This window comes from Onychostoma macrolepis, chromosome 10, assembly GCF_012432095.1.
Source record: "Onychostoma macrolepis isolate SWU-2019 chromosome 10, ASM1243209v1, whole genome shotgun sequence".
In the NCBI taxonomy this organism is placed as follows: Eukaryota; Metazoa; Chordata; class Actinopteri; order Cypriniformes; family Cyprinidae; genus Onychostoma; species Onychostoma macrolepis.
In genome coordinates this window covers 15,741,665-15,760,603 of record NC_081164.1, presented here as the reverse complement: position 1 = coordinate 15,760,603, position 18,939 = coordinate 15,741,665, and the positions used below count along the sequence as shown (strand labels likewise).

The 18,939-nt window shown below is 37.9% G+C and overlaps 2 protein-coding genes across 3 annotated transcripts; both read left to right on the top strand.

Moving 5' to 3' along the window:
• The first annotated feature begins 14,372 nt into the window (after nucleotides 1–14,372).
• On the top strand, nucleotides 14,373–15,591 carry LOC131547968 (uncharacterized). Of its 2 annotated transcripts, XM_058788792.1 has the most exons (3): nucleotides 14,421–14,504; nucleotides 14,580–14,642; nucleotides 14,731–15,591. In XM_058788792.1, exon 3 carries the CDS (start codon nucleotides 14,899–14,901, stop codon nucleotides 15,589–15,591), a length of 693 nt encoding a protein of 230 aa, XP_058644775.1. In that variant the 5' UTR covers nucleotides 14,421–14,504; nucleotides 14,580–14,642; nucleotides 14,731–14,898. The 2 variants fall into 2 exon arrangements, with proteins under 2 accessions (XP_058644776.1, XP_058644775.1); XM_058788793.1 differs by lacking the exon at nucleotides 14,580–14,642 and having other exon boundaries at nucleotides 14,373–14,504.
• On the top strand, nucleotides 15,569–18,059 carry LOC131547971 (mucin-13-like). The gene is given in 2 exon segments (XM_058788794.1): nucleotides 15,569–16,664; nucleotides 16,667–18,059. Coding segments are annotated over 2 exon segments (1,314 nt in total). The 5' UTR covers nucleotides 15,569–16,303; the 3' UTR covers nucleotides 17,620–18,059.
• The last annotated feature ends 880 nt before the right edge of the window (nucleotides 18,060–18,939 follow it).

The following is an 18,939-nucleotide window of genomic DNA, read 5'->3' as shown; positions in this document are numbered from 1 at the left end:
CTGTTGACACTAAGTAATGTTGCAACTGCATGTCAACAAACTCTCATAAGAGTATTAGTAGACTGTCTGCTTCATATCTGCTAACTCCTTATTGTGTTGGTCTCCCAACAGATATTCTACTGACTATAAGTAACTTTGTAAGAACGTGTCAACTTAATCTAACCCTAACCCTACCAGTCAACTAACACACTACTAACACTCTAATGAGAGTTAGTAGAAATGTAGGTGCAACTTTACTTATAGTCAATATAATGTGTTAAAGGGACCATCAAAATAAAGTGAAACCCAATTTCTTTTTGAAATAATAAACGTATAGCCTTATTATTATTATTTTTACTTGTTGAAAAACAAATTCTACCACAGAAAGTGTCAGCAGGGTGAAGTAAAGAAACATGTTTAGAGTATTAAATACCTTTACATAAAGACATAATACTAAGAGAGAGCTCCAATTACAGAGGCATATTCTTTCATAAGTCATTAAATACCCCTGAGAATTCAACAGTTATCTTAACAAAAGGATCCAATTATCAAACCAGGTTATCATAAACATACTCTTTTGTTTATACAAAATATTAAAATTATTGTAAATTAACTTCCATCCCAAAAGTGCTTGTTTGTGAAAAGCTGACAATTTAACCAGTAGTTTTTCAATTTTTTAATCACACGTTAACAAAAATGAGAGCAACAATACTACAGCAAGAATAAAAGTCCCGCCCTCTTTCTTTGCGTATAAGTTTGGGCGGTGTTTTGCAAATCTCCCCACACTGTGACGTAGACGTGGGGGCGTGTTTGAATGAGCCGTTTTAGGTGGCCGTGGTCAAGTCTTAACTTTTATAAAGAATATCTCTTTGGTTTTGAGACTTTAGTCTTTGCAACTTCAGGGAGCTTATCTATGCACAAACAGCTTGTAACAAAGAGAAAGGGAAACTTGAAATTGCATCATATGACCCCTTTAATGAGAATTGGTTGACATGTAGTTAAAGTTACTTATAGTTAGTAGAATGTCTAAAGTGGACTATCGAAATAAAGTGTAACCGAAAAAGCTAAATAATCAATATATGAATTAACTATCACAGCTTTTCATATGTAATGTACACAGTTTTTCCAAAACTGTTTTTTACAAAAAACAATTCAACTTGAACAATTACAGTATCTTATTTATTTTACTATCTGAATGAATTGAGGAAGCAACATAGGTAAACCTAGAAATACCTTCCATTTTAGCTAGGAGAGCATGACCTTTAAGAGATAAATACCTCTGTAACAGAATATTAAATCTGCTCTTTACTTTTTTAATCACTTTAAAAAAGTGGTTAAAATTTATTGAGTTTTTTTCCTGTTCATCTTTGGAGAAAGCCATAGATTGGAACTTCCTTTACAGGGATATTACTAATGGATTTGTCATGGCAACAACAATTCACATTTTTGTAAATTAAGGCAAAGACCTGAGGCACTGGAGAAATTTCAATAATTTTGATAGCCGAATGAAATTGACAAGCATTGTTTTAAAAAAAGAGCTGTGTTATCGGCCAACTGACTTATCAGGACAATTCTTCCTTCGACTTGAATTCCTTCTATATTGATTTAATAAAATGACAGAATGCCTGAGCAACGATATGAAAAAGGTTAACAGAAACTGGGCAACCTTGCTTCACACCAAATTTTTGTGTGGTGCCTTGACTTAATTTCACTGAACTATTGCCAAACTATTAAGAGCGTTCATGGCATTGCAGAAATAGGTCCCAAACCCAAAGCGTTCTAAACAATAAAAAAATAAAAGGATGCTCGACGGTGTCAAAGGCTTTAAAAAAAAAATTGAAAAACAATAAAACTATCATCTTTAATAAGGCCAGAATAATTAGTAAGATCCAAGTTTAATATTATTAAATATGTCTCTTTCTCATAAACCCTGGTTGGTTTTCATTAATTATTGAATCTAATACTAATTTAAACCTTTGGGCAAAAACAAAAGCAAATATTTTGTAACCATTATTCAACGGACTAATGGGTCTCCAATTATCAATAAACAGTAAATCTTTCTTGGGTTTAGGAATTAGACAGATTACGCCTTGTGTCGTAGTTGTAGGAAGTTCAGAGCACTTTAAACTTCCAGAATACACTTCAAAAACAGACGGGGTGAGAATCTCAGAGAACTGCTTATAGAATTCAGCAGTAATTCCATCACTACCGGGTGATTAATTTCAAATGTTGAATCGCATCCTTAATTTCAGAAAAAAAGTAATTGGGGAATCACATAATATTTCGAGGGGTGAGAACCAGAAAGGCGTAAGTGACATTTCACCAACTTTACAGGAGAACCAAAACAAAAATTTTACCATAGTTTGACCTGACTTTGTGTACTGATTTCAATTGTTTATAATAAAAATGTGTACACTCATGGTTGACAGTACTTTTGCCAGTAGAAAGAGCTTTCATTTGATATATATATATATATATATATATTTATATATATATAATATATAATCTCCATTTCACCAAAAATGTCACTTGCGCCCTTCTGGTTCTCGCCCCTTGATTTGGTCTAGCACTGTGCTCTGCACTGTGAGGTTAAATCTGTTAGGGTACAGTTAGGGTATGTCGAAAAACTCCCAACTTATTTTCTCCTCCAACTTCAAAATCATCCTACATCGCTGCAGAAGCACCGACCCAGTGTTTACAAAGTAAACATGCAAGGAGGGTCAAGCACCCTTTACAAAAAACAAAAAAAAGGTAAAACAACGATGTAGTACAATCTTGAAGTTGGAGGAGAAAAGTGTTGGAGAAAAGTGTTGTTGAAAAGTGGAGTCATACCCTGTCTTGAACCGTTGTACACAAAGTACGCATGAGCCTCACAGAGCTAGACAAAATGAGAATTTGTGGTTAAAAAGTGTATAAACTTTTTTTTTTTTTTTTTTAAGAAAATTACAGATGGTTTCCCTAGATAAGTTGTGACTGATAAATTCTTTGCGAATGAAGAGAGGGAGACATGAACATCTTGGATGACACGGGGGTGAGTAATTTATCAGGAAATTTTTATTCTGAAAGTGGAGTAATTCTTTTAAAAACTGTTGCTGTCATGTACTGTAGCATGCAAAATACGTATTTAGTTGTGTTTGCTCCGCGCAGCTTGTAGGTCTCCGTCTAACCGGCTAACAGCAATATCTGCTCACTCGCAATTGTCTAGAAATGTGTCGATGAATAGTGAATGTTTGTCGTTGTTATTATTTGGAGTTCTGATAAAGAATAGAGCAATACGTTGGTGTACAAACTGCAGTGCTTCATCAATGCGTTTCTGCATTGGGCTAACGCATATGCCATGGCTGTTTGGGTGTTTACCACCGAGCTGTGGGCTAAGTGCCGATTGGCGTTCCGTTATTGACATGCGCTGCACACAGAAGACCAACCACAACAGACTGGGTCATCAGACCAATCACCACAGATTAGCATCACGCAAAGGAGGGATTTGGAAAAATGTAGTTGCAAATAAATGAGAATTAGTTGACATGTAGTTGACGTAGTTACAAAGTTACTTATTGTTAGTAGAATGTCTAAAGTGGACTATGGAAATAAAGTGTAACCCAAAAACTCCCTTGTCATGTTATGTAAACGCGTAACTTATAACTCCAACCGATTAAAAGTCAGATCAGTACGAAACAAACAGTAGTGTCCATTTTAAAGTCAGCTGGTGAAAGTAAATGCACCCTCCCCTTCTACAAAGATTCTGGCTCCAATAAAATAAGTCGTCTTCCCAGCCGCTTTGAACCTCTGGCCATAGCTTCATTCTTCTTTCATGGTCTCCTTTGGAAAAGTCCTCCCTGAATTCCAAACCGCTGTCAGAAAAGAATTTTTGGCAGCCTTCCAAATGGCATCTCTGTAGGTGTAGAAAACTGCATTATGGTAGCTCTAGGCCTACCACCACCACTTCCCTATTGTGGTTTTTCGAGGTGATGAACAACATCGATCACTTCTGGAAGTTTTTCCTTTTCGCTGGGAAGAACAGCCTGACAAACCTTGACGACTTCAAGACAGATGTTTTTGTCAGCCACCTCCAGAATATCTATAAGCTTCAGGTTATAAGCAACATCTGTAAAGAAACTTGGTGCAAGTACTCAAAACTGCATCTGCTCAGGCTGCCATCTTGGTTGCCCCCAGATAGCGGGATCAAAGCCACTTGAAGGCAAGCCTGCAACCTTTAGCTGAAAAAGTGTAATGGCTAAAGCTAACGCTTCCACTTTGACAGTACGTGGGAAAGGAGACCAGAGGCCGTTTTTTTAAATGGATGTCAATGAAGGAGAGGCTTCACTACGGTGATTAAACCAGCTTTTTAGAGGAAATTTTATTTTATTCATCTGGGCCCGTATTCACAAAACATCTTAAGGCTAAAAGCAGCTCATAACTTAAAAATAATGGCCGTGTCAGTCCTAAATTTAGGACTACTAAATTTTTGCTCTGAGTATTTCACAAATAGTTTTAACATTAAAACTAGCTCCTAAATCTGTGAAATGTTAGGAGTAGTGAAGAGGAGTCCTAAGTCACTAAGATCAAGCCACAACAATCCTAAAATGGCTGTTGCCAGCAATCTGTCTCAGAACGTAAACATTTTAGAAACATTTGATGATGATCTTTTAAAAAGGTATCACCTTTGGTTTTGGAGGTTATCCCTACTCCAAATTTTCCTTTGATATCCTTGTTTTCATTAACCAGTTGGGCAAAAGTAACAGCTCTTCTTGCATCCAGTTTGGTTTTCTTTTTTGTTTGCATGTCTTACTATCAGCCATGATTATTCAACTCCGTTAATTAAAAGGCTATTCATAAGCACACCCGCTAATTGTTTATGTGAAGCATACATGTAAGAGGCTAACAATTAGCTGAACATAAACTTGTTTAATTAGTGACACTTAGCCTGCATTTTTAAATCTTTATTTGAATATGGCAACATAATATAGCGCTTCTTCTGTATTTCTATGAATAAATCTCTTACAGAGACTATCAGCCAATCACTGTGTGCGTAGTTAGTAAGCATGCTGACATCATCCACAGCAGCAAGGTCAACCCAGCCCTTAAGCTTACTAAGGAATAGAGAGAAGTCTTAAGCTAAAAGTTTGTCTCAGCAGCTTTGTGAATAGGTTTTAAGAGAAAACTCTTAGCTGAAAACTTTTACTGCTAATTAGGAGAACTCTTAGTGGTAAGATAAAATGTTTTTTGAACACGGGCCCTGATGTTTTGAGCACATTATGTATGGAGATTTAAATTTGATTTAAATTATTTCTCATCTTTGCAGTGTGATTGCTATCGGGGAAAGATGTGCAGTCAATGAAGCCTGTGGTTGGGGAAGAAGTACTGACATCAGATGACTTGTTGTACCTGGAGTTCTTCCAGTAATTTGAGAGAAATTTTGTTTCCCAGGGTAAGTATAGCAACAGGAATGATACAAAAGAATATCGTCTTAAGGCACTTTCACACCAAAAATGTAACGCATCTATTCAGTTGTTCTCACCAAGCTCAAAACAAAATGTTCTCAAATCGCTGTGTGTAATATCATAGAAATATATAAATATATCCCATAATAAAAAAAATAAAAAGGTATGTACTTCTAAACAAAAGGAAAAAATGAAATTTTGACATTTTTTGAAAAGGCATTCCAAGATGTAGGTGAGTTTGCTTATTCATGAGAACAGATTTGGAGAAATTTAGCATTGTATCTCTTGCTCACCAATGGATCCTCTGCAGTGAATGGGTGCCGTCAGAATGAGAGTCCAAACAGCTGCTAAAAACATCACAATAATTCACAAGTAATCCACACCACTCCAGTCCATCAATTTATGTCTTGTGAAGTGGAAAGCTGTTTGTTTTTTTTACACTGTGATTCATCAGATCCTCCTGTCCACCCTCTCATTACTGGGCATCACAGGGATTCCACTTTGCTTGTTTGAATCCTATCTCACTGGTTGGTCTTTCAGGGTGGCTTGGGGAGGGGTGGTATCCAAAGCACATCAACTGGTCACTGGGGTTCCTCAGGGATCAGTTCTTGGATTCATCGTCTTCTCCATATACACTACATCACTGGGTCCCATCATACAGGCACATGGTTTCTCCTACCATTGCTATACTGATGACACACAGCTCTATCTTTCATTTCAACCAGATGATCCAATGGTAGCTGCACGGATTTCAGACTGCCTGGCAGACATCTCGGCATGGATGAAATATCATCACCTACAGCTCAAAAACCTGCCAAAGACTGAGCTTCTTGTCTTCCCTGCCACTCCAACTCTATAGCATAATTTCAACATCCAGCTAGGTCCATCAACAATTACCCCATCAAGTTCGTTCAGAAATTTTAAAGCTGACTTCCAAAGACCACATTGCAAAAACTGCTCGATCTTGCAGGTTTGCATTGCACAACATCAGAAAGATCAGGCCCTTCCTTTTGATTCCTCATGGTACCATCACAGAAAGGCACAAAATCACTTTCCAGAACATTTTTGTTCACCATTCCTGGCTGGTGGAGTGATCTTCCCATCGCCATGCAGAATGCTGAATCCCTGACAGTTTTCAAGCGACAACTGAAAACTCATCTCTTTTGTCACTATTTGACTTCATCTTAAAAAAAACCCCAACAACTTTGCTTTCTTTTTCCTTAATGCAAGCACTTCCTGTGCTTATTTGCCTCTTAATGATGAATCGCTTATTGTATTCCTCAATTGTAAGTCACTGGATAAAAGTGTCTACTAAAGTATAAATGTAAATGTAAAAGTAGTGCTGTCAAATGATTAATAATTAATATAAATTATATGAATATAAATATAGACATGTAAATATTTTCAAAATATATACTGTGTGTGTGTGTATATATACATAATAAATATGCACAGAACACACACACATTATGCAAACAAAAACTTTTATTTTGGATGCGATTAATCATAATTAATCGTTTGACAGCACTGTATAAATGTAATGTTACATTTCTCCAACAAACAACTCATCCCCATCTTTGATGGCATGAGGTTGATATCTAATATATAGAAATATATAGAATTATGTGAAAGGCAACAGGCTGCACTATTGTATAACTTAAGAATGAGCCTAACATGTTTTGTGCCACAGGTGCACATGAGAACTTGAAACACTGGACATTGGCTGGTAGCTGTTGAGAATGCTGAAGAGGATTCCTCAAAGCACTCTGGCCGAGATTTATCCCCGAGTCTGCAAACATTAGTCTTCCTTCCTAACTTGTATATTCACTTTGTTTCTCAATCAGCCGTGACTGTGTCCTCTACACTTCTCACTCTCTCTGCTCAGATCAAGTACACTGAGTTTAAATTGATGGAATACAAAGTTGTTTTTATTGCTGCTCTTGGTATTTATTTATTATGTGAGTGTTGCTAAATAGTAAAGCAAATATTGTATGAATATTGTTGCTACACTGCAGTGTGGAAGACAAATCTATTAGTATCCATCACAAAACAGTCTGTTTCTGTATTTCAGAAGTTCCAAGTTGAATGTATATAATGGCTTAATGTATTCTATGAATTTTTCATTGTTATAATGAATGCACTATATATAAAATTATATTTATCATAAAGTGTGAAAAGAAGCCATATGTTCATAGAACGCATTACAAAGGAATACAAAAGCATAGTGGCCCAATCAAATCAAAGGATGAAAACCAAACACAGAGCAATAGATTTATCTTTTGTCATGTACTGTTAGTTAGTTATTTTAAATTTTGTATAAAAATGTGTAATTTATGTTTTTGTAAGCTTAAATTATTATAATTAGTTTATTGTAATTTATTTTGGTGCCATGAATATACGGTGTTAAAGTGTGTGTGATCATGTGAATTGATGAATAAATGAAGTGATTGTTGTCCTAATGCATGAACACTATATTGAAAATATGTATGTGAACACTCACTTCACGAAATAAAACTTGATGTGGTATAAATGAATACTCATGCTGACAGTAATCAAATACAATTCTTGACAGTTTGGTCTTGATTAATTTCTATACTGATGTAATTTGTGCAAAAGGGTACTAGAGACTTTACAAAATACAAGGTGCTTCTCATTAAATGTGCATATTCATTTCACCAGGAAATTGTGTAGTTTTGCTTAGGCTTGTTTATGTAGTTTGCTAACTCAGATAATAAGTAATAATTAATAATAATGATTGTTTTTTAATCTCCAAGTAATTTAGTATAACTTTCAAATCATATCACACAGCCTATTTGAAAGAAATATAATTAGCACATAATCCAATAAATACAATTTATATATATACAGTCATGGCCAAAAATATCGGCACCCTTGGTAAATATGGCACCCTTCATCCAAAATCACTCCAGACCCTTTAGATTCCCAGCTCCATGTTGGTGGTGCTTCTCTTCAGTTCACCCCACTCATTTTCTATAGGGTTCAGGTCAGAGAACTCAAATGCCCTTAGCAGAAGCTTGGTTTTGTGCTCAGTGACCCGTTTTTGTGTTGTTTTTGAGGTTTGTGTTTGGATTATTATACGGTTAGAAGATCCAAACATGGCCATTATAAGATTTCTAACAGAGTCAGTCACTTATTGATTTTTTATCTGTTGGTATTTGATAGAATCCATGATGCCATGCGTCTAAACAAGATGTCCAGGACCTCCAGCAGAAATATAGGCCTACAATATCAAAAATACAGCAGTATATTTCATTGTACACATGGGGTACTTTTTACCCCTGTGTTCACCAAACCCATCGTGAATGTTTGCTGCTAAAAAGTTCATTTTTTGGTTTCATCTGACCATAGAAGCCAGTCCCATTTGAAGTTCCAGTCAAGTCAAGTCAAACTTTATTAAGATCCCTTACGGGCAATTTAGATGCAGCAAGAATCAGAAACACAGCAGACCCATACAATACATTCCAAAACATAAATACATAAAAAAATCTATAAATAAAATACAGTAAGTACAGTAAATTTCCCTAACAGATTCCTTAAAGACCATTTAACATCCGAATTGCACAGGGAACAAACAAGTATTTGTATCGGTTACTTTTCATCTTTGGTAGTCTATAACGAGAACCTGAAGAAAATTAAAAACAGAAAATGGTCACTGTCCAGGAGCACAGATTGGGCCCGACTCAAAACATTTCTATTAAACAAAAATGACAAACTTCTTTGTTCTTTGCCTATAATCTTCCCACTAAGAGTAACTATTCTATTTAATGCTCCAAAACAGCAGCTAATAGAAAAGGACAGCACCGGCTCAATATAAGACTTATAGAACAATTCCATCATTGTCATATCTTCATTGAATGATCTTAATTTTCTTAAACAGTATAGGTGCTGCTGTCCCTTTTTACATAATATCTCTGTGTTCACATCAAAACACAATCTGTTATCAATAGTGGTGCCTAGGTATTTGTAACTGTCCACACAATCTACATTCTCACCACTAATAAGGGTAGCCTGGGAAGAATGTGGTTCTAAAGTCGATGATCATATCTTTTGTCTTGGACACATTCAATTGCAAACAGGCATCATCACACCATTTCATAAAGTCATCAACCACTGGACCATGACACGTTTCGTTATTTTCCAGAAGACTCATGATGACTGTATCATCAGCAAACTTTAAGAAAAATATATTGCTGTGTTTACTTATACAATCATTTGTATATAAAATATACAATAAAGGAGACAAAACACAGCCTTGAGGAGTTCCTGTAGATGTTGTCAAGGGAGATGAAAAACTACCATTAACTCTCATTCTTTGAGTTCTGTCAGTTAATTCTGTGTCAAATGTATCATATTCTGGTTATAGAAATCATGTCCAAAATTATACTTTACAAGAGTGTGTAAAATTCGGACCATGTGACCAGATAACAAACACCCCTAAGATAATAGAGGAACACCCCTAAGATAATAGCTTCTTCTTCTTTTTGCCACCGCGTTTTGACGCTGCTTTTTAGCGTTCTTTGAGCGTGCTCTGGCCTGCAGGCCAGTTGCTACTTAACACCACGATGAAAAGGAAAACCACCTAGTCTCGTTACACCCTTTCTTTCTTTTATTTTAGTTTATTTTCCGTTGTGAGTTTCATGTTCTCAGTTTAAGTTTCCTCAGCCAACGCCCAAGACATCCCTTCAACAATTACTGAACTTCCAGCCAATCACCAACTCGGGAAAACCCCTTTCCTGCAAAGACGACAACGACAGAAGGGAATCCCTGTAACACAAAGGCAACGCAAGCAAGTAACCTTCAGGTCTAACTGAACTGGTGCATTTAATATAAATTTTAGCCTCACTGAGAAACTCAATGCAAGGGTTAATTAAGTGATTGATGGTTGTTCAGGTCTATGCAATAGCACATATTGCTATAAACTTGGGATTTCACGTTCTCATTCTCTAAACTCATCCTTTCTCTCTTTCTGCAATGTGTGAATGTGTGAATGCGTGTGTTCATGTGTTATATTAGTTTATGTCTTAGGTTTATATAAATAAAGTCTTATTTATATTGAAAAGAGAAGTGTCTTGTGTTTTGTGCTTACAAGTTAATGTCTTAATCTGACGATCTTGTTACTGTGCTTATTAATAGTGTTTTCACTATATTTTGGATTTTAATGTCCAGTGCAGAATTAATGTTATATGGCTCGTTCAGTGAATCGCTGGCCGACTCAGTGATCAGCCGGAAAACAGTGATTCTGTTCAAATTCCCTATAAAATCATAAATGATTCCCTTTGAGCTAAATTAAATTATTTCTATGTATAAACCCTACACATCCTCGACACCTCGCTGTATTCTATAAGCGAACTGAAGGGGGTTTAAAAGATTTTTTAGTTTTAGCCAACAAATCTTCTTTTACCAATTTCTCAAAGCATTTCATTATAAGAGATGTTAGTGCTATTGGCCTAAAATCATTTAGCGTTACTACATTTACTACACCACAATAGCCTGTTTCCAAAAAAAGTTGAGCCAACTTAAAATTTTAAGGTAACCAGCTTCAGCAGATTTTTGAGTTTGCTCAACTTTTTTTTGTGGGAGATTCTCAAATTTTTGTTGTATAAACTTAAAACGACAAGTTGAGAAGGCTCAAAAATCTGCTGAAGCTGGTTGCCTTAAAATTTTAAGTTGGCTCAACTTTTAGACTCCATTTTGGGACCAAATTCAGGTGCATCAAAGCGTAGATAAAACCTATTTAGTTCCTCAGTCAACTGACTACTAGAGTCATACCCAGGTAACTGAATTCTCTTAGTCTCACACACTTTAGATCCAGTTATAACTGTCATCCCTTTCCAAACTGACCCCAAATTATTTCTACTCAGCTGTTTCTATAGGTTTATTTTATAATTTAACTTTGCTTTCCTCACTTCCATTTTAATCTCTTTCTGCAATTCCAATCTTTTTACCAAATCGCCCTCATAAAATGCTCTACATCTTTCATTCATAAGTGCTTTCAAGGATTTTGTGAACCATGGCTTATTGTTAGGGAAAATTTTGACAGTCTTACAGGGGATGAGCATATCTTCAAAGTGTCAGTCCTCTGTCGTGTGTGTCATGTGTTCCCGCCTCTTGTTTCCTTATTTGGTCTTGTTCCTGTCCTAGTTCTGTGTGATCATTAGTTTATTCAGTTCAGGTGTGTGTAATTATCTGTGATTGTCATGTGTATTTAGTTCCTGCCTGTTTAGTTAGATTCTGGTCTACTCGTTATTCCCTGGTGTTCCTGTCTGTGTCAACCTTGTCCTGCCTTGTCCTGCCTTGTCCTGCCTTGTCCTGCCTTGTCCTGCCTTGTCCTGCCTTGTCCTGCCTTGTCCTGCCTTGTCCTGCCTTGTCCTGCCTTGTCCTGCCTTGTCCTGATGTCAGCATTAAAGATGTCATCATATTTTGAAGTTTATCCTCGTCTGCGTGTTCCTCGCTCCTCCCTGCTGTGTGCACCGTGACACAAAGAAGAAAATATAACTACTAACAACATCTGAGAGTTCATCTATATCTAGGCAAGACCATTCCAGGCATCCTTTCAAAGATGCAGTAGACTCCTTGGACCACACTCTAATATTCTTAGTTTGTGGTTTTTCTCTTTTTAAAACAGCTTTATATACTGGGACAAGCAGGACAGTATTATGGTCCGCCGCCCCCACAGGAGGCTTAACAACAGACTTATATGCACCTTTAATTGATCCATAGCAAAGGTCAAGAGTCTTATTAAAACGTGTGGGGCAGGAAACATATTGATAAAAGTTCTGTAGGCACTGCTTCATGGAACATTTATGAAAATCACCCATAATTAAATTCAGGGCATCTGGAGATATGAATTGCAGTTTGTGCACAACACTACCAAGAGTCTCTGCTGCATTTGCTTCGTTTGCCCTCAGATGAATATAAACCACGGTAACGAAAAGTTGTGGAAATTCCCGAGGGAGGTACTGTGGCCGAAGTGATACAGAGAGTAATTCAATATCTTTAGTACACACACTCTCTCTCACAGTAACAGAACTGCACCACCTCCTTGCTTTTTCCCCGTAACTCCAGGGCAACGATCGGTACGAAAAGGGATGCCAAACCCATCAATAGTTACAGAATTATCAGGGTCACTGTTTTTTTAACCATGTCTCAGTAAGAGCCAAGATACAAGCATCCTTATAACCATGTTGAAAACGTACCATTGCCTGCAGATCGTCGATCTTACTTCTGAGGGACTGGACATTAGTCATGATGATAGACTGGAGAGGAGACCGGTTTAGCCGAGACTTTCTCAGTCTAACCCGTACCCCTCCTTTCTTCCCTCTCTTCTGCATTTTATGAGGGTTATGATCCCATCTAGTAAGCAATCCGTTGTTATGAACACCGTTTCCATGCGGCGAACGTAGATCTACAGGATGACGAATGTTGTAAGGCCAATGCCATTGAAGAAGAAACTCTCTGTCGTACTGGATCCTCAACGGTTGTTTAGCTGGTGATGCATTCAAACATGCGGGAAGGAGGAATAAAGCCCATAATAGGACAATAGACAGTACATCCATTTGGCTTTTGTTGGTTTTCAACAACAAAGTCCAGAGCAAGTGCAAAAAAACGAGACTCAACTATTTTCTGCAATTCTCCAGCTGTGGTCCTTGGAGAGTCTTTAGCCACTCAAACTCTCCTTCTCACCGTGCATTAGGATGATATAGACACACGTCCTCTTCCAGGCAGTTTCGTAACATTTTATGTTGATTGGAAATTCTTAATTATTGCCCTGATGGTGGAAATGGGAATTTTCACTGCTCTAGCTCTTTTCTTAAAGCCACTTCACTAATTTGTGAAGCTCGATTATCTTTTGCTGCACATCAGAAATATATTATTTGGTTTTTCTCATTGTGATGGATGATTAAGGGAATTTGGGCTTTGTTTTCCCTCTTATTTATATTTCTGTGAAACAGGAAGCCATGGCTGGATAATTTCATGTTCATAATCAACCTAGAGTGCTCAAAATTGTGAATATGAATGGGAATATACTTCAGAAATATTTTACTCATAAGAATTTCTAGGGGTTCCTATAATTGTGTCCAATGTGTATTTGAGAAAAAACATTTATTTCATAATGATATTTCCCCCCATTTTAAATTCTTATTATCCAATTTTTTTTTTAAATGAAAGATCAAAAGGATTAACAATGCAGACTAACTTTCACAGCCTTCTTTGATCATATTTACCAAGGGTGCCGATATTTTTGGCCATGCCTGTATATATATATTAGTGCTGTCAAACGATTATTTGCGATTAATCACATCCAAATAAAAGTTTTTGTTTACATTATCTATGTGTGTATACTGTGTGTATTTATGTATATAGAAATACAAACACATGCATGTATAGATTTAAGAAAATTTTGTTTATATATTAAATATATTTATATAATTAAATAAGATAAAATATAATTATATAAATGTATATACATGTAAATATTTTTAAAATATATACTGTATATATTTTACTGTAAAAATATATACATAATAAATATACACAGTACACATACATATATTATGTAAACAAAACTTTTATTTTGGACGCGATTAATCGTTGACAGCACTAATATATATATATATATATATATATATATATTAGTTACTTTCATTATGTAACGTTTACATAAAATACCCCATCCATATACCTTGTACAAAATATACCACAATATATATATATTGTGGTACATTTTGTACAAGGTATATGGATGGGGTATTTTATGTAAACGTTACATAATGAAAGTAATGTTCTGGGATTAATTAGCTGCTTTAGAATGTTTAAACTGCAGAGGTTATCAGAGGTTTCACAAAACAAGCATCAATTATCTTTTAATGACCAGTTTCCCAGGTGAACAATATTTCATGTAATTAGTCATTTGCTCTAATTGGACTGGTGAAGGCTTATAAAATACACGTACCGCCAGCTGCATGTATGTTTGGATTTGTAGATTATGTGGAGGGGTTTGAGAACGTGAACATTGGGGTTGTTGTACTTGTGGCTTTTCGTGATGTATCAAGGGTGGAAAAGGTGAGTTTGATTCAATCTGTGTTTGTGAATGATTCTGTAAACATTTATTAATTACCTACATATTTTAATTTGTAGGTTACCCTTGCTAGTAGTTTTTTTTTTTTAAACTATTTTGTAAGAATGCTGATGGATTTAAAGGTTAGATGTTTCTCTTTTTCCTTTGTCTTGCAAGGATGCATGTTTAGTGGGGCTTGTGTGAATTCTTCTGTTTTGTTTAATTCTATAGGTAGAGCTTATGCCAATGCCCATCAGTGGGGTCAGCCTTCTGACACTTTCTCACCTTGTACGGTCCAGTCTTCTATGTCAGAGGCCCATATGACTGGGACTTTGCCTGTTGAAGAAGTGGGCTCTGGTTTGTTCCCTAACAAAGCCCTGAAAAGCAGGTCAAAGATTAATGTACTCCAGTTTGTCAAAGGTGGTTCTAGCAGCTATCAGTCAACTTTCCCTGCCCAAACTGCTCCAAGCAGCTGTTTCTACTTCCTTGCCTCTGCTGCCAGTTCAACAGCCTTCAAGCAGTTTGATGTCCTCTGGATCAACCATTTCAGGTGTTGCTAGTGGATTAAGTTTAGAGGCCCAGTATGCTGCAAGTGGTTCCGGACCCCTCGTTTCTAACCAAGGAGAGCGTAGTAGCGACCCTGCCGAGCTTGGTGTTTCTGGCCAGTCCACCAGTGATGGTTTGTATGCGTCCAGCTCCCATGAAACTTCTCTTCAATCAGCAGAAGCCTCTTTGCCTGTGTTCTCTCAGGAGTGTTTCCCTTACAGCAGTTCATCTGCTCCAGGTGCAACTTCCACTTCTCGAGGTAGCCCTGTACTACTTTCAGAAAGTTCGGGTCAGCCTGTATTTTCTCAGGGGGAAAGTCGCTACAATGGTTTGTCTCAAGGTGCCTCTAGTCGGAATACCCCAGACTCCAATACTAAACTCAGTTCAACCATTTATAGCCAGTCTACTGTGGACCAGAGTTCTCCCAGTCTGTTTAGTTCCAGCTCTCAGGGTAATTCTGGCGTGTTAGCTTCTGGTTCCTCCTTGGCAGGGCTTCGTCGTCTTGTAGACTTGTCTTCCAAATCTTCTACCCTTAGTGGTATCTAGCCAGTCTATTAGTGGTCCAAGCTCCCCTAGTCTGCATGTAGTTAGCCCTCAGAGCAGTTCTGATTCCAAGTCAACAGATGCTGCTGCATCTCCATGCACTCAGGGCAGTGTCTCTTACAGTAGCTTTTCTAGCCAGGCTCAAGGCTCTGCCACTTCTCAGGGCAGCTCTGGGGCTGAGTTGTCGGCAAGTTCTGCCCAATCTGTACCCACTCAAGAAGGGAGTAACCATTACAGTGGTGTGTCCCAGTCTCTCACTGCCTCTAGTCTGTATACCGCAGGATCCCTGCTGTCTAATAGGCTTGCAGCTTTACCCCTGGGGGCTTCTAGCCATTCAACAAGTCCTCAAAGTTCACCTAGTGTGTCTACGTCAAGCACCCAGAGTAGGTCTGGCACTCAATTAGCAACTTCTAGTCGCTATGTCCCTATACAGGGGGGTAGTAGCTCTACTAGTTTTTCTCTCAAGCCTCCGGGCACTCTGGTTCAGTATGCTCCTGCATCCCCTACCAAATATGGAAGCACTCCCACGTCTTCACCCCAAGCTAGTTATAGCCAGACCACAAGTAGTGGATCTTCGTATAGACCGGTTTCACAAGTTGGTTCTCTAGCTCAAACTGGAGCTTCTGATCGGTTTACATCTCCGGGAGGGAACTATTACAGTGGGTTGCTTCCACAGTCTCAAGCTACCTCTAGTCTGCATGCTCTTGGCTACTACATGCTTATTTCCTCACCCCAAAAGAGTTCCAGTCAGTCTGCCAGTGTCTTGAGTTCCCGTAAGCAATATGGTTCTGCCTCTCAGGGCAGTTCTGGGGCTCAGTTTGGGGCCTCTACTGGTTTTGGCTCGCAGGGAATGAGCACCACTTGCAGTGGTTCTGTCCAGTCTCAAGGTACCACGGGTCAGTTTGCCACTGGCTCTCCATCTCCATATGATAGGTTATATTGCAAGTGTGCGCTGTCACCCCAAGGTGTAGATGGTCAGTCTCCTACTGTTCAGAGTTCACATAAGCACTTCACCTCTAGCTATGGCACCCAGTCAGGGTCTTCTACTACCTTCACCCTGCAAGGAAGTATTGCCTAAGATGGGTCACTACAGCCTCAAGGTACTGCAAGTCAATTTGCCCCTTTGTCGTCTCACTCTTATCCAAGTGTATCATACCTATCCCAAGATGTTGTCAGTCTACTACAGTTCAGGCTTCTCGGAAGCAGTTTGCTTCTACTTGCATAGGCAGCTCTGGCACCCATGGAGGATCAACTGCTCCCTTCACCCTGCAGGGAGGCACTACTAATGGTGGATCACCACAAGATGCCGCAAGTCAATTTGCCCCTGGATCTAAATCCTCCTATGCAAGTGCATCACTGTCCTCACCCCAAGCTGGTCCATCTACTACTGTTCAGGGTTCTCTGAAGCAGCTTACCTCTACCTTCACAGGCAGCTCTGGCACCCAGGGAGGATCATCTGCTCCCTTCACCCTGCTGGGAAGCACTGCTTCTGGTGGATCATCTCAGCCTCAAGATACTGCTAGTCTGTTTATCCCTGGGTCTTCATCCCCATATGCAAGTGTGTCATTGTCCTCATCCCAAGGTGTTGCTAGTCAGTCCAGCCAATCATATCAAGACTATTCTGTGTCCCAAAGCCAGAAGTCTCAAAGATGGCAGCCTTTAGTCACTCGTTGGACACAAGGCATTCGGACCTCAGATGCTGCTGCTTCTCAGGGTAGCTCTTCATCTCAAAGCTCTCCAATGCAGTCATCTTCCCTGTCATCTGCAGGGGGCTCATCAAGAGTTTCTGGCCCATTTGTTTCTGCACAGAGTAGTAGCACCAGTTACGATGGCTCTTTCACATCTCAAAGACTCTCTACCAAGTATACCCCTGGGTCCCAGCTCTTGCCCTATGATCCAAGTGTTGCTGGTCAAGGTACATCCAGTGCTTTAGCTTCTGAGGTCTTGAGTAGCTACAGTTCAAAGAACAACCAGAATGCTCCTGCTCCATCCCGCAGCTCTTCCTCAAACAGCTTCTCTGTCAAGGGCTGAAAGACTCCCGTAAACTGCTGCATGATGCAAATGTCTTTCAGAATTCAAACTCCAATAAGTGCTCTAAATTTCCCCCTTGTTAAGTGTTGTAATACTTGCTGGTTTATTTACTGTAACTGCTTTTAAACCGTACATGGCACCCTTTAACAAACTTTTGACAATGGGCTTCACGTTTTCATAGAATCCTTCAAAGAGCAAAAACTCAGTTCTTAATTGTTTGCAGTGTATTCAAATAAAAGGATTACGTGCTGAGATACTAGCAGTCTTTTTCTTTTTTTTTTTTTTTTTTTTAGTTCCTTGCGTAACACACTTGAATCTACTCAGTTAAATTAGTGAATCTGAGACAAACCATTTACTTCGGTGGTAGTTCATAAATATTCGGAGGATATACAAGATCAGACAACACAAGTCAAAGTCTCCATACAGTCAATCATAATATAATTGACCAACATAGTGGGGGGGAGAGAATACATGGATTTGAATACTAGATTGAAATCTTTCCTCAAACCATTTGGTTGTGCAGTGTTAAGAGAAATTCAAGTTTTCAAAAACAGTTCTGTGTAAACTATATATATATATATATAAAAATTGAACTTGTGGGAAAAGGTGTCCATGTTCAGGCTAGGAATGCATGTGTGCAGGTGCATAGCATTTCTTTATAAAGTGACCACCTACTTGCTACTGATATTAACAACAGAGCTATTCATTTCAACTTAGTATTTCACCAAATTTTACTTTTTTTTTTTTTTTTTTTGGTAATTGCAGTATATTAATGTGTGGCTAGGGGCACTTTAAAAATAAAGTAAAGTGATATTGGAATATGTCCAATCTTGGTGCTAAAATATCAGTGATCTGTATCAATCTCATATTTTCTTCATTAGTGCAACACCTCTTAAAAAAAATCTGACTGGATAGCATAACAGTAGCTTTTGTATAAAATAATCTATGATAACTAAAGGCAGGCCTGGTTGTGAAAATAGACTATGCTGCAGCAGCGACGTCATCCAGTAGAAAATGTTATTTATACCACAGTAGATTTAATGAGTGGTCACAGGTCTGCATATATTATAGAATATATGTAAAATAATTATATTATAACATATTATAGAATGGTTAAGCAGCTCATTCAATCAGAATCAACTGTACATTTTATAATGTGTGTGTGTTTTACTTAACTTTTACTTTGTTCATGCTAATGTTATCTTTTGGTTTGTGTCTGTTGCAAATAAAAAGAGAATATATGTATGTGTGTGTGTATATGTATATATATATATATAAGAAAAGGTAATTAATTGTAGTCTGTGAGATATTAGATTTCAG

What these genes read in the sequence shown, in the direction of transcription:
- LOC131547968 (XM_058788793.1), top strand. Translation starts at nt 14,899, where the DNA reads ATGTACTCCAGTTTGTCAAAGGTGGTTCTAGCAGCTATCAGTCAACTT.